At 44.7% G+C, this 16543-nt stretch overlaps 1 protein-coding gene across 1 annotated transcript in view; it reads left to right on the forward strand.

Annotated features, from left to right (window-relative positions):
• The first annotated feature begins 315 nt into the window (after positions 1 to 315).
• Positions 316 to 16543, forward strand: part of pm20d1.2 (peptidase M20 domain containing 1, tandem duplicate 2) — a 34187-nt gene continuing 17959 nt past the window's right edge. Inside the window, exons 1-4 of the mRNA XM_084334167.1 lie at positions 316 to 662; positions 817 to 903; positions 7164 to 7399; positions 8334 to 8420. Of these exons, the coding sequence (XP_084190293.1) occupies positions 443 to 662; positions 817 to 903; positions 7164 to 7399; positions 8334 to 8420 (630 nt within the window). The 5' untranslated portion in view covers positions 316 to 442. The remainder of the gene's footprint in view (positions 663 to 816; positions 904 to 7163; positions 7400 to 8333; positions 8421 to 16543) is intronic.

Consider the following 16543-nt stretch of genomic DNA (forward strand, 5'->3'; position numbering starts at 1 on the left):
CAATCAATCAATCAATCAATCAACAGCTAACATTATTAGCAACAGGAAGTAAACTTGGGTCAAGATGAAACCGTTCATCGGCTGATGACTGTCGTTCACATACTGTATATATAAATATACACATTATTACTTAACTGACATTTCACCGTTAATTCACTTATTCTCTTGAACCTTTTCAATATTTTATGCAGAAAACTTTTTTTAAAACGGAATTGCAATGGGAACTTTTATTTTGAAAGTATTTTGTCCGTCTCTGCCCGGAAGTACAAATTCACGGCTGACTCCATTCTCCTACCATAGAGTTGGACGACCTTTCTGTTACAGTAGCATGCTGCTGTGACGTAGAGGCGTAGAGAGAGACAGCTCAGCGTAGGAGTGTGGGCCGGCTTGACGCACACCGATGTCAACATCATAGAATGACCAACACACACATGAAAGAAAGATGACGGACCATGGAGCAAAGTTCAAGATATTCAAGATTTTAAAGATTCTTCTTTTTTGCTTGCTATCCGTTGTGCTAGTGTTATTCACTGTGGCCACTGTCAGAACACTCTCGTTGGATGTAAATGTCGGGCTTCAACTTGCACAGTGGGAACAGACAAACAATGTTGTGCTTGATATCAACGGACGCCAGAGAGAGGAGCTGCTTGCTAATTTCAAAGGTTTTACATTTTTACATGCTTTTGTATCTAAATTTAATAGTTGGATATTACGGTACACACCACGTGTGTGTGTGTGCGTGTGTCTGTGTGTGTGTATCTGTTTGCTCTGTGCAGATCGATCCAAATGATTTAATATATCTGTTCATTCATACAGAAGCCATCCGCATTCCGACCGTGTCTTTCACTGAAACACAAATGAACACCAGTGCTCTGCGCGAGTTCGACGCCCTCTTAAGGAAAGGTACAGTATGATATACAACTCCTTTTAAGTGTTTGTGCAACTGTCAAGTTAAGGGGTTGATTGATTGATTGAAAATTGTATTAACAGATTGCAGAATGGGTACAATACAGTACGGCTCAGTAGTACACACAATAACGGTTGTGTGATCGTAAACGGTACCCTATCCCCCCCCCTCACAGTGAGCTGTGGTGTTCCACAAGGAAGCATACTAGGACCGCTACTGTTCCTAATTTATGCAAATGACATGTTGTGAATGAATGAAATGAATGAATGTGTCTGCAACTTGTTCCTGTTTGCGGACGACTCAGCCCTGCTGGTCTCTGACAGGAACAAGTTACAGGTTGAAAAAACCCTCAGCTCGGAACTAGGCAAAATCTGCACCTGGCTCGCTGATAACAAACTATCATTACACCTGGGGAAAACAGAGCCTGTAACTGAGGGGTTACAAAACCCTGACTGTATTAAAGATTGTGATAGATTAAACCACTGCTAATTATCATTATTATTACTTGCCAGAAAGTACAGTTATAATATGGCAGACACTCAGAATAATACGGCACGGTGACAAAGACATATCATTTAGAGTATTTATTATTATGCAGCAATTGTACAGAATGGGAATTAAGGGTCGCGCTTGTATGGCGAAGAATATGAATAAAGTCAGTCAGTAGCAAAGTCAGTTGGAATGAATAATTCCTAAGCTGGGATACTAGACTAAACGCCGCCTGGCGTAGGATGGCACTATAGGGGCAAACGATGGTACCGCTGGAGACAGGGGGTATCCTCCCAGAGATGTAAGCTCTGGAGGAAAGAAGAATGTTCGGATACTCAGTCTGTTCACTTGAAGAAGAAGGGGTTCTCGTATAGATCCAGTCATTGTAATCCAAATGCTCAGCAACAAAGCAATAGCTGTAATCCAATTGCCCGATAGCAATGACTATAGCCAGCTAGCTTCGGTCCTCGAAGCTAGCCCGAGGTAAGATCTTCAAGGTGGTTAAATCCAAACGACAGTGGGTATTAACGAGGCTCTTCTCCACGGTAGTACGTTCCACAATCACTATAATCCAACCAATACTGGTTCTGCAATCGCCGCCGTAGGTTCCAATATGCACATGTCCAGTAGGTCCACGACTAGGCCCTCCTCGTGTACTGGCACTAATTACTAAGTCCACGCACACTTGCTAAGGTTTCACTAGTTACTAAACGAACTAACTGCTGGGTAATGCTACATACCGAACGAACTGCTGTCACACGATTCACACTAAATGACAACTCTTTACTTCACATTAAGCTAAGTCGAACTTGACGTTACTGCATTAACTCTGACACTTTTACTATTCACTTCGCACGTTAGGTTCACAACACTCTGTTTAGACGAACTGCTTCACACTACATTAGAATCACACTACTGCTGCTGCGCCTTCCACGATATATATACTTAAGTGGCTTTCTAGTGCCAAGCCTCAGCTCTCGTCTCGAATCAATGCGCCGGCACCAGGCATGTTCCAACATGCCCAGACTCGCCTTTGAACCTGACTTCAGGGGCGCGTTGCCTGGCGCCGAGAACGTCAAGGGCATTATCCAATGAGGAAAGCGAATATTACTATGATTCAAACGCAGGCTTAAAGGGATATAACTTATATATATAAATAATATACAAGGTATATAAAACAATAAAACGTAGATTCTCAGCTTTAATCTGGCCCTTCACAACAGAGCCCATTCTCTTCGGTTCAAATAACAAACTCAGCAAGACCAACAGCTTCTCAGTTACAGTGGGTGACAATATTGTCACAAGGAAAGATGAAATTACCTACCTAGGTTCCATCCTAGAGGCAAATCTTTCCTGTGACAAAATGGCATCCAATGTAATAAAAAAAAGTCAACCAACGAACTCGATTCTTGTACCGGATCTCCTCTCTGGTAAACAAAAATACCCTGAAGACTCTGGCAGGAGCACTCATTCAAGGGTACTACGACTATGCTTGCACCTCATGGTACCAAAGCACCTCAAAAGCGCTAAAAACAAAATTACAAACATCTCAAAACAAGCTGGTCAGACTACTGCTTGACCTTACTCTTAGAACCCACCTCATCCCTGCCCACTTTGACAACCTAGGATGGCTTAGAGTAGACGACAGAGTACAGCAACTTGCAATGGGCCTGGTCTACAAGATACACTACACGACCAAGGTACCCATGTACACAGGGAACAAAATAACTGGGCGCCCATCGCCAAATGCGTGTAGATTTACCGTCTGGCGTCTAAAATAATAGTCTGCCTGCCTAGAGCTGCCGCGGTATTGATGTTTTCCTTACCGCACGGATTTGTAAAATATTTCCTACCGCCGCGGTTATTACCGCACGCACAAAAAAAATTAAAAAAAAAAAGTTTGAATGCATTTTTTTTTTTTAGTAGTAGTCTACTTTTTATAGCATATAGCCTGCCTCTAGTCTAAATGTCGATCTTTAGAGGATGACTTTGCAGCATGAATATTGTTTGGGATTCGGCAAGCACGCATTAGTTATTGAAAGTGAAACACGGATTCGAAGTTTCCCCTCTGGTCGTGCGCCGTTCACTCAGTGTCGCGGGCAGGGGTGGTTACCCCCCCGACCCTTTCTTATTATTATTACTATAAAGTTACTACTTTATAATAAAGGCATTCGTTTTGTGGCATTACCATTATATAGTTATACGTTCAATAACATCAGCGTATTTACCGGACCATCTCAGTTCCTTTCTTTGCTCAGAGCGTGCCGAGTTGTCCCATTCTGCGGTCTGTTAATAAAGTTTTCAATCAGACAAGTGTATAGAACGAAGGGCTTTTATTATAACATTCGTTGCAGACAGTAAAATCATTATGTCTCGTTTAGTACTCCTGATGAGCGATGGTAGTCCACTCCGGCGGGGAGCTAAAGCTAACGTTATTAGCCGTATTGTGATGAGCTCTGATCAATGGCTGACATTCAGGATGTAAAAAACTGCAGGACGCTCCCAACGTGTGACGCGTCTCTCTTCTGACCAATCAGTGGTCTGCAATGTTTCACGTGACTTTTCTGGTACCCAATAGGGTCGCTTGGAACCTCGATAGAGGAGTAGGGTATATCTGCAGAGCCGAAAGCCCAACGAGAGGAGGGTACTTCATTATTATTATTATAAAAAACAGCGGTGATGCGGTATTCAGCCTACTCTGCGGTGGCCGTGATGTAACAGCGATACCGCGGTAATGCGGTAATCGCGGCAGCTCTATGCCTGCCAGCTGGCGTGTAGTTCATATCGATACTCTTATTTTGAAAATCCTGTGCGGGTCTCATTGCCACCCCAAGCGCAGCTCCAGTCATAATATCTGGGCTCCGGCAGCTAGCAACGTTCAGGTTCATATGATACTCTTATTTTGAAAAACCCTTAGCAACTCCGCGAGTCATATGATATCCGTCCACTCCGTGTTGTTTCTTGAAAACAGAGCAGCAGCATTAAACAGAGCAGCGTTAAACAGAGCAGCGTTAACACAGCAGTGCGCCTACAGACGCGAAATAAGTCTGTGATGTTTTTTTCTTCTCACAAAGAGTCCAATGCAGCTACATGCTTTGCACCGTCGCCATTCCTTTATGCCCACATCGCCCGAAATTAACGTTTATGTACCAATCACTACAACGTTAGCGTAAGCTAACAAGCTAATAAGCTAATCCTGATGATCAGACGAGACAGAGCCATAAACAGCACTGAGGAAAGGGAAATGGGGGGGGGGGGGGAGGGGCACTCTCCCCTTCCTTGTGTGTGTGAGTGCGTTTGGAAAGACGACGGAGTCACTAGTCAGGACTCAGGACAGGAGTATATTATAGTAAACTGAGGATTACTGAGGATGGACAGATAATGTTGATATTCAAATATAAAAAAATTTGAGAGGAGTGGAAGTTTGAAGACATACAATATGATGCAGGGGTGGTGAGTTGAAACACAGTGTGTGTGTGTGTGTCCCGACCCCACTTCTATGTTTCAATAAATTATTTGCATTTAAAACTATTAACGCTGACTCATTCCTTCAGTCCACTCAAAATTATGCTAATATTCCTTATGTTGTTTATGATATTAATTGAAAATAGCATATGAGAGTATTATATGTAATAATAACACATGGCGATATACTAAAAAGCTATTTATTTTTGGCTAGTAAAAAATCTGCCCGGCTGGTACTTTTAAAAATCTACCAGCCAAATGGCTGGTAAGTCAAAAAGTTTAGTTTGTTCCCTGCATGTACATGTCAAAATACTTCCCAAAGGTCAGTGAATACCACGTACCACGATCACAACACCAGAGGGAGCTCCACAAATCATGTTAAACCCAGATTCGGCTCAAACAAGAGACTAAACACGTTTCGCAATTATGCCACATCAATGTGGAACGCCCTATCCAAAGCTGTAAAGGAATGTCAATCACTACCCACTTTCAAAACCACTCTCAAAGAACACCTACGGGAGACTGCAATTCGAAACTGGCCCCTGTAAATGTCCTAACCCAACCCCCTCCAATGTACAGTAAATGGCCAAGTATGGTTTCGTCAATATTCCAATGTACAGTTTTGCTTGTACAGTTGTACAGTGTCCCCCACCCACCCCACACTGTCTTCTTTGATACTATGCAACATGACTCTATGCAACACTAACCCATCCATCTACATTCATTGCACACACACCTCCACATGCACACATTCACTTTAAACAAGACACTCACCTTTAACATTCACTTTAGACACCACACCATGATTTGTATCTATTTATTACAAAAAGATTTGCACTACATCCATTCCTCATTTTTGCATTCTGCATTTTAAAAGAGTTTGCATTTTGTACCTCATTGTTTGCATTTTGTATTTAATTTCGTACTTTAGGTTGTACTTTAGTTTGTATATCGTATATCTTGTATAGTGTTTGGACCCTTTTCACTGTATGAAGCACATTCTCAGGAGGCTCATGCAGAACCAAGCATCTCACTATAATGTACTTGTACAAACCAAACAAATCTTGAACTTGAACCCCCACCCTCTCTATCTAATAATAATAATAGCTTTGGATTTATGTATATATTTTCACAAAACCCGAGGGCGCTTTACAGAGCAACAAAACAACACGTAAAACATAAGCTAAATAAATAATAATGACAATAAAGGACAGTGAGACGTCTAGAGATAGAGAAAGGCTGAATAGGGGGACAATATGGTAAAACTGGTAGGACAGCTCCTCACTGCTTTATTGTGTAAGACCCAAATTGATCACTTGTGTCACTAAATATCCTTTAAAATACATTTGTATTCCATTTATATTTAGATAGAAATGCTTGCATCTTGGGGGCGCTCCAGTAGCACACCACATAGCGCGCTGAGTCGCGAATCGGTCGCACCGGGTTCGATTCCCCGACCCGGTGGCCATATGCCGCATGTCTTCTCCACCCGTTTCACCCTCTCGCCTCTGTCGGTCCTGCATGGCCAAAAGGTCCTGCGTTGACCAAAAAAGCTGAAAATGCTATAAATAAAATCTTAAAAAAAAAGAAATGCTTGAATCTTGAAAGCAGGGTTATATCCACTGAATTTTTTTTATAGTTCAGTGGTTTTATCCTTAATTTAGAGATCAGAGTCAGATACTTTTTTATAGCGTGTATTACCAAAACGTACTCTAACGTGCATCTGTTAAGGCTAGTCTGAATGTGACATTTTAGTTTAGTTTAGTTTAATTGAAACTGACACTTGCTTCAATGTGCAATATTTTGTCTTGCATATAATGTGTTTGTTAATACATACAAAATGCTAACTAAGTAAAAACATTTTAAAATTAAAGTACATTTTATTTTGAAGCTCAAAACCCTCAAACCAGAAGTGTTACAGTATGTTAAAGACCACTTCATTGAAAACAACAGCGATTTATTTTGTACATAATCTCACACATATCCCAAGGCTAAGAGAGAGAGAGATGGTAAATGTCCCCGTCAAGCTGTCATAAAGGGGGTAGTGTGGATTGGGGTGCTTCTGTTTCAGTTTTTCTGTTTTGTGAATTCATTAAAGATAATGAGGCTATAATAGAATAGAAGTACTTTATTAATCTCAAGGGAAATTCAGCACCACAGATCGCTCACAATTAAAATGTTTAGCTAGTCAAAAATAAGAATACAGTCAAGCATATACATTCTAAAAATGTATATACATTCTAAAATAGAAATTAAATAATAATTAGAATGACATTTCATTGACATTTCTTTCCCACGCCAGCTTTCCCGGCTGTTTTCTCTTCAAGCCTGGTCCGTCATGAGGTTGTGGCCGAATACAGCCACCTGTTCTGGGTCCCGGGCTCCAACCCCGCCCTGGCCCCCTACATGCTGCTGGCCCACATCGACGTGGTTCCCGCCTCAGAGGCCGACGGGTGGGAGGCTCCGCCGTTCTCTGCCAAGGAGATCGACGGCTTCATTTACGGCAGAGGGACCATTGACAACAAGCAGTCCGTTATGGTGAGACATCAGCTGGAACGGTGTGTGTGTGTGATCGCCTCATTGAAGATTCAAGTAGTCGCTTTACCCTATCTCTCTGCCTAGAACCAATGCTCTCAAGAAAACAGCAATGTATAGAGCCATAACATATTAGAATAGGATCCCATTACATATCATATGGACGGAAAACAAGGACAGTTTCAAAAAGAAACTTAAAGGAGCCATAATCCGGGAGGAAATCAATATGTCATGCATGAGTGTAGCTGCAGCCATGTTGTTATCCAAACTTCTTCTGTTTACTTTGTTTTTGTTTTAAAGGTATGGTGAAATGGATTCACCTATGAACTTTTGTTTAATTTTCAAGTTCAAGTTTCAAGTTTCTTTAATAGTTGTCATACAGAAGTACAGAATACTTTCATACAAAATGCTTCTTACTGTTACGCTCCAGAGACTGTGCTAGACAAGATAGTATCAAATAACATAGTATAGCATGTAATTTAGAAGAAGAAAATGAGGTCACAGTGTTCGGTATAGACATTATGTACAATGTTCTGAGTTACCATATAATATACAATACTATGCAGTGTACTAATGTACAGTACTATATAGTGCAAAGCAGAAATGGGATGAGGTACAATTTAGGTACAATTTACAGTAAGGTGTACGAGTTGTAGTGCAATCCTTCATCAATAAATATAAATATTTTTATTGATTATGTATGTGATATATGACTGATTTATACTGAATGTTTCATATTTGTATGTGTATCTCTGTGAGGACCCCAGGAAGAATAGTCAACACGTCGATGATGACTAATGGGGATCCTAATAAACATAAACATGAAGATGGTTAGCCTGTGCACACATTTGACTTACCGAAAACGTATATGCAAATATGATACACATGTCAGTCCAACCAATCTAGACAAAATACTCCTTTCTCTCCCCCCCCCCAGGGAATCCTTCAGGCCCTGGAATATCTACTGCAGAAAGGCTACGCACCACGAAGAGGATTTTACATCGGCCTCGGCCACGATGAAGAAGTAACTATTATTATTATTATTATAATTTTTTTCTTGTTTAATCTGTGGATTGTTTGTTTCTTTGTAATATGGTATAAATGATTATTTTATGTAAATTAGGTTGTACGCCGACCATCAAGTGATACTTGTTTAGTTTAGGAATAGGGGGCAGGTAACCATACGATTTATTCTTCTTCCTGCTCCTTTGGCCCATGGTAGAACGATAGGTTATGACTATAACCAAGTTCTGTTAATTAGGGGTGACGCTTGGCATCACTCATGCACTCCCTCGCGTTCGCGTACGCGGCGCGGAGCAGTCGGACTGTTGGAGGATTCTGTGATCGCACTCGCAGACGTTACTGTAGCCTGTAGCCTGTAGGCCTTATGTATGTATGTAAGTGACAAATAAACCTCTTGAATCCTGTCATATATTCAATCAGTTTCAGTAACTACAGAACACATAATACTTAGGGGTGGGACGATACATTGATCCAGATCGATATATCGATCTATTATCAATAATCAAATAGGATCGATGCCACGTAAAAAGATTGATTCATATTGCGATACTCTTATTTTGAAAATCCGGCGACGGCGACGTCATCGCCCCGCGCCCAGTGTTGTGAAACTCAAACTCCGTTTAACATCAACAGCTGCCAGTAGCGTCTAGAGCGTCACTACTAGAGCAAGACTAGTGTGCCTATTCTGTGACCCAAAACATGTCCCTGCTGTTTTATTCCACAACGGGTCCAATGCATCTAACCTGCTTTGCAATCCTCGTCACTCCATTATGCCCACGTCGCGTTAAAGATCGAAGATAACGTTACTTTAGCGTGAGCTAACAAGCTAACCCAGAGCCATAGGCAGAGAGAAGTGGGGACTGGGAGGGTGCATTCTCGGGGATAGCCCCACTAACAGGATCTGGCCGGTACTGCACCTTGGGACTCCCAATATGCTTTTCCAGCCAAAATACAGCTCTGTGACAGTGAATAGGATATTAATATCGAGAAAAAAAAAAGAAATGAACCAAAAACAGTGAACAGGAGGTCTATTTGTATTAAAAACAATAGATTGTTTTTCATTTAAATGTCTGGAAGAGCTCAAAAATAAAAATGTCATGATATTTCCATTGCCTTTTTTGTTTGTTGATTTAAATGTTACTGATTGTATTAAATGGGCACATAATATCGTCTCATATCGATCGCAGGCACCTGAATCGAATCGTATCGTATCGTGGCAGACTGTGTGATATCGGATAATATCGTATCGTTGTCCAAAGAATCGATATCGTATCGTATCGTGATTAAACTGGTGATTCCCACCCCTAATAATACTAGACAACTCACTTGTTGAGGTCCGGCCGTCTGGACGGTCTGGGCTTCCACAGCACATTCCATGATAAAAAAAAAGTATCCATTTAGTTAGATGATAGATCATCATCCAACACTGTCTACAGTATCCTATCCTGTGTTCTGATACGACCGCAGGGCAGGCGCCGGCACGGTCACCGGGCGTTGTCAATAATAGTCCCCACCGGAGCAAAGTGGGTCAAGTTTGATTTGTGCCGTGCGTGCGTGCAGGCTGCAGCGCCGCCGCGCTCCGAATGGTAATTGCAAGAATAGCATGCATGTTGCCATATTACGTGTGAATTAGTGCGCAAATCATTAATCATACATCCAAAATAGCATACGTTTATTATTATACACGATGATGATACAGAAAATTACAGAAAAATGAGAAATGCATGGCAAAAGTAGCATTTATTTTCAGTAATTTAGAGACCCCCAGGGGAGCTTTAGAGACCCCCAGGGGAGCTGATGTCTGATCTAGGGGAGCTATAGCGGACCGAGCTCCCCCCGTGGATCGCACCCTGGGTGTTACCCCATGCGGTGGTTGGTCCCATAACCCCTCAGGAAAAAAACCCAAAACACACCTGCGCTGCCGCAGCCCGTGTTCCAGTTTCCAACAGGGTTATCCCGGGCCTACAGGTCAACGAAACATTACTTCGGACCGGGCCCGGTGATACGGGGAGCACAGGGTCCCCCGAGGAGGTCAAGACCACCCCAACAGGCCCCTCTTCGCCATGCGTAAGAGAAGAGCGTAAGAATGGAAAACCAGCCCCAGCACCGTACTTGGTATTCCCAGGAGGTCACCCAACCAAGTACTAACCAAGACCAACCTGTATGGCGGCCGAGATCCGACGAGATCGGACGCGTACAGGCTGGCACAGCCGTAAGCCATTACGACAGAGTAGAATACAATGTACCCAACAAGGGTTCCATAGCGCCCAACCCTGTGACACCCGGACCGACCTAGCATTTTTCCCCCTGAAAAAACCCAAGTCCCTCAGGGTACCAGAACAGCAGATCTGCATCCCCGGCGGACAACGGGTTCAACTGATCCGGACCAGCGCGACCAGAACCAGTCCCGTGCCCTAACCACGCCGACATGCCAACTCCAGGAGAAGGGGCAGATATGCGTGTTGATCTTAAACATAAAAAGAAGGCGCCACTCAGACGTTCTGGTGCGAACCGCGCCCGGCAGCCCACCCCCAGGGCGTGAGACCCTTCCACATATGTTCAGATCCATTCCGTCATCATCCCCTGATATGAACGAGAACCCGTCGACAACCACACAGGGCGTCGGAAGAGGAAAAACCCCCATCCCGATTGCTTTATAAAAACGCTGTTTTAACCCCAAGCAATCAAGGCGCGCCAGTCAGTTACCTAATGTCCAACAGAACATCCTGAGTTAGCACTATGTGTGCGTTGGGCATATCCAACGCACACATAGGCTATTTAGACCATAGGCTATTTAGACCATCTTATTGAATCCCCAAGACGCCCAGGGGAACGACAAGAGGGCGGGATGCAACCAACTCCATGAATGAATGAATGAAAACTTTAACCAACAGATTGCAGAAAGGGTACAACATAGTACGGCTCAAAACACACAATCGGTAAGGGGAGGCAGACCTGAGAGTCTTGTTTCCATCAGGGGCCCCCATTTCCAATTCATCTAGACACATCCAACTCTTTATAATAATAAAGAAGAAGCATCACCCGTATGAACCCAACTGCACAGCTGGGAGTAAAAAACCTGTTTTCACATGATTTTACATCCAGTCACTCTTCTTTAATCAGAGAGTAAAGACTAGACCCTCCCAGAAAACCTTCCCACGCGAGTGGTAGTCATGAGAAAGACATGCAAACCGTGAGTCACGTGACCAACTGACTCGGGTCTGCTGCGCTCGATTTATGTAAACCTGTGAGCCCTACGCTCTAACTCGACACCTTAAGACACCGCAACTCATGGAAGGCGTCGCCATAACAACACCGCTATGACGGGGGGAAATGCTGCCTTTTTGACTCCTCTCTGTAATAGGAGTTGGCAGGATAACCCTCCCCCCCCCCCCCCCCCCCCCCCTGCCAAGACGTCTCACCGGCTCGGCCCTGACTGGCTCAGCAGAAGAGATAAAAATCCCCTAAACCAATCAAGTGGGAAGGAGGGGTTTATTCGACACCCCCTCACAAAAAACCCTTTGTTCCCTACACACAGAAAACAACCGTAGCCATTTTGAAAACCTCCGGTAGAATGCTAATGTATAGCGTAAGCTAATACAATGCCCGCTACCCACAAAATGTGAACAGGATTTACAACAAAAACAAGTCGCATGTGTGTGAATCCTACACCCGTTGACTATGTCGTACATAGCAAAAAACGCTGACCGAGAGTAACGGCTAGGCCGTGGAACGTGCGTGTACGAGTATTACTGCAACTTAACAACACAGCATTGTGAGACACATATACTTAGTTCAAGCAATGGAATAACACCAGTTTCTACCTGCATGTGGAGCATCAAGCTAATAGAACCTATTACTGAGTGTATGTTGCAGACCTTGCTTAATCTCGTAACACAACACGACTCATCTCACAACGTAAAAGTGCAGATTCATATTTACACAACCCCACCATATGAATTGTTGAAGAAACACACAGTTTGTTCGGCCAAAACATAGTCCCCCTTATGTCGGGGAACTTCTTTATTTATCATAATGTTTTAAGGCACAAAATCATAGAGGGGCCGGGGAGGGTGTAAAGGAGAGGGGACACAGAGGGGAAAAGTCACTCTCAGCGGCGTCTGCCACCTCGCGCCGCTCGAGTCTTGCCACCCCGAGGAGCCCCGGAGGGACGGTAGGTTACTGTCTGCTGGTCACGACGTTCCCTACCGTCTCCTCCGGTCGTGGATGGGCCGGCGGTAGCAGAAGCGCCGTCTCTTCTCCTGGCCTTCTTGGAAGGGCCAGCAGCGGAGGCAGTGGTAGGGGCGACGGAGACAGCTCGACGTCGCGGAAGCCTTCTGACTCCACCGGCAAGGACGGGAGGCGGAAAATGGGGTTGGAGGATGGATCTCTCCTCTGCCATCTCTCTGCATGTTGAGGTCATCAACCGCAGGGCCTTCCCGAACAGACCAGCGTCGGAGAGGGCGGCCGTCAGAAGAGGGGCTTTCTTCCGTTCCGGCACACGGGCCTGCTCCAGCCAAAGATGACGCTGGCCCAGGGTAGCCAGGGCGCGCACTTTCCCCATGGCTATGGCCAGCACCTGGGAAAGGTGCAGGACAGCTCCTGCCGCCTGGGTGATCTGATCGCATTTTACCTCGTTCAGATCCGTGCCGCCCGTCATAATCCCCGATACAAATCTAGCCAGGCGGGCGATGTTAGACGCCGCAGCCAGCGATTGTGTACCAGCGATGAATGACTGGTCACCCCAATAAGCCAATCGCCTAGCCGATTTCCCCTGGAGGACCGGCTTGCATAAGGGTTCCCACACCATATCCGGACAGAGGAGAGCGGCCATCGGACTGTCAAGCCGAGGCACGCCCTCCCCCATACCTTTGACTAACCCCGACACCCGCGTAACTGGTATGTAGGTGGGGGTTAGTAGTCCCATGATGTTGGAAACCGCCTGACCCTGACGAACATAGGCCCCCATTGAGGGGAAAAATGGGTAGACAACGTCCACCCCTCTCACTGGGCGACGCTGCCAGCGATGACCTATGAGATCATCAGGGACAGGTGCAGGCAATGGCAGCGGCAGCGGCACGCCGTTTGCGGCGGCGGCTACCGCCATGAGCTCGGGAAACAAAGCCTGCAGTTCCCCCTGCGGACCTTCCTCCACCGAACCCGCATCCCTCACATGCAGCAGGCTGCAACTGGTCAAGGAGCCACAGTCTGATGTGGCCGACAATAGGGCATCCTGCTGATGAGGCCAAGGTGGTTCCTCGACATCCTCGAACAGGGAGCCCCATGGAGCCATTTCTCCCCCCTCCGGTGTTTCCTGAGGAGGGATACTCTCCTCCACGGGACCATCATACAAGAATCCGTCCGTCTCTTCCATGAAGTCCTCAGTTTCCATCGGAAATCCAGAGCCGGACGCATCCTCGCTGGTCTCCAGCAGTTCCCCAAACCCAGGCCGTTCGCGCCTGCATGCTACCATCTTGCGACGTGAACGGGCAGACGCGAAAAGTTTGCGTCGCAAATCCTCCGGCTCCAAAACAACCGACCGTTCACCAACGGACGATTCCCTGGAACCAGAAGAACCAGAGTCGAGATCAGGCCATTGCCGGAGCGACGGCACCGACTCCTCGGCTCTTCGGAGAGGCAAACTATCCATCGGCTGTCTACTGGGCTGGGTCGGCAACCACGAAAGTGGCAACAGCCCAGCACCAGAACGCACGACGGAGGTGGGAATGGAGCGGGTCTACTCTCCGCAGAATACATTATGACCCAAACTTTTTCTTTACAACAGATATGAGAGAAGAAAAAATTAAGCACAATGTAGACTTGTCACAACTCTTTTCAACTAATCAACACGTCAAGTGGGGTACTACCGAGGCACTTCCTTGTGGTGAAAGCGAGAAGGAGGAGAGCAGGTGACCACACACCTGCTTATAAAGGTAAGCTGATGAGGGGTGTGGTCAGACTAATACTGGTATTAAAGGTACATTTGTGGAATTTATTCAGTGCGCGTGCACATACGCGAGGGAGTGCATGAGTGATGCCAAGCGGAACCCCTTAATGATACAGAACTGTATTTATGATTTTGTATAAACTGTATGATTGTATTGCTTCCATGTGGCAAATAAAACTCTGAATCTGAAATATGATGAAGAAGTAACCTAATGAATCATCCAGCTGAGGGCACCACAGAGCCTGGACTCTTCAAAGCAGGCCTGAAAACCTTCTTATTTCAAAGGGCCTTTGATTGCTAGCTATTTCTTGTGATTAAATTCTTTTCTCGTGCCGTTGTTTTTAACACTTTCTTCGCCAGGCTTATGTACATCATTATACCATCCTCTGCCAGCTCTATTTGTCTATGGAGAAGTTAGGGCTGGGCGATAAAACGATAACGATAAATATCGCGATAAATTATTTCCTCGAAATAAACATGAAACGTGGTCGCAAAGTTTCGATATATCGATTTTCCAAGTTTGGCTCCGTTCAGCCTCGGCTCAGCACACTCACTAACAACCAACGTTACGTGATGACGTCCTTACGCACCACAGCTCAGGACTCAAGGCTGCTAGGATACTTAGCTTGCACGGCGCTATTTAATATATTTACGTGCCGAGTATGTGTGTGGCGAGAATTCTGATGCCACGGTTATAGTAGTGTGTGATATACGGTGGACATCGTTGCAATGTATTGTGGCGGAACAGAGTATTTTAGGGATATTTACTAGTACATTGTCATGGAATACATCGCTTGTAAACAAAGCTGGCTAGGTTAACTAGCTTGCACGGCGCTGTTTTTATATATTTACGTGCCGAGTATGTGTGTGGCGAGAATTCTGATGCCACGGTTAGAGTAGTGTGTGATATACGGTGGACGTCGTTGCAATGTATTGTGGCGGAACAGAGTATTTTAGGGATATTTACTAGTACATTGTCATGGGATACATCGCTTGTAAACGAAGCTGGCTAGGTTAACTAGCTTGCACGGCGCTGTTTTTATATATTTACGTGCCGAGTATGTGTGTGGCGAGAATTCTGATGCCACGGTTAGAGTAGTGTGTGATATACGGTGGACGTCGTTGCAATGTATTGTGGCGGAACAGAGTATTTTAGGGATATTTACTAGTACATTGTCATGGGATACACAGTACTGCTCGCTCTGGCTAACGTGCGCGGACTGATGACGACATCAACTCGAGACATTCACAGCAGAAAAATAAGTCTATTAATAGCCCGTCCATCGGCGCCGGGCATAAAAAGTTAATTAAACTTGACAGATATTATATCGACGATAATTATCGATATCGAGTTATATGAAAATAATTTTATAATTTTATCGCGATAACGTTTTTAGTCATATCGCCCAGCCCTAGGAGAAGTTCCCCTTCTTTGCAGGGCTATAACTTTTTTAATTGTATTGCTAAATTGACATTACTATGGCCCATTCAACATCAAGTATCTATTGTTCAGGGTGTAGCAACGTTATACTTTTTCATTCACATATTCATACTAAAATACGGTCTAAAGTATAAGTATGTTTTTATCGTTTTCTGCAGCTTTCTGCAGAAAGTGATTTATAGCCTTAAATGCATTATATTGATGATTGTATACAGTTTGATAGCGATCGGCGCGAGATAAAAAAAATTCAAATGGACGTGCTTCTAGAAGTTACTACTTATCATCTGATGTTGACCGGATGGGGGGGGGGGGGTCGTTTATAATTCCGTGGCCAACGTTAGATGATTCATCTAGTGTGGGTGATATGATCATTAGAGCAGTTTGTATCGAACACGTTAAAAAAACCCGCTGAAACTCACCGTAGCTTCTTCGTAGCGTTGGGCGATGAGTGTGGAGCAAAAATATTCCTATTATGGGATGTTGAAATATGCGATCCATCTCCAGGTTGTATAATAGTATATACGTCCAAATCATGTTGTTTATCGAGTTATTGGTAACTGATTGCTATCCATTGTGTCTAGCTCGAGTCCCGGGACTATTAGCGAGTGATCGGACCGAATTGGAATGAGCACCAGCTTCCGTTTCCGGTTTCCGGTTTGGGCGATCCGCCGATCGGCCACCAGATGGCGCTCTTGAACCGTTGGAGAGTTGAGAGGGGATCAACAGTAGATCTCAA

The sequence above is a fragment of the Notolepis coatsorum genome (genome assembly GCF_963971535.1).
Source record: "Notolepis coatsorum genome assembly, chromosome: 17".
In the NCBI taxonomy this organism is placed as follows: domain Eukaryota; kingdom Metazoa; phylum Chordata; class Actinopteri; order Aulopiformes; family Paralepididae; genus Notolepis; species Notolepis coatsorum.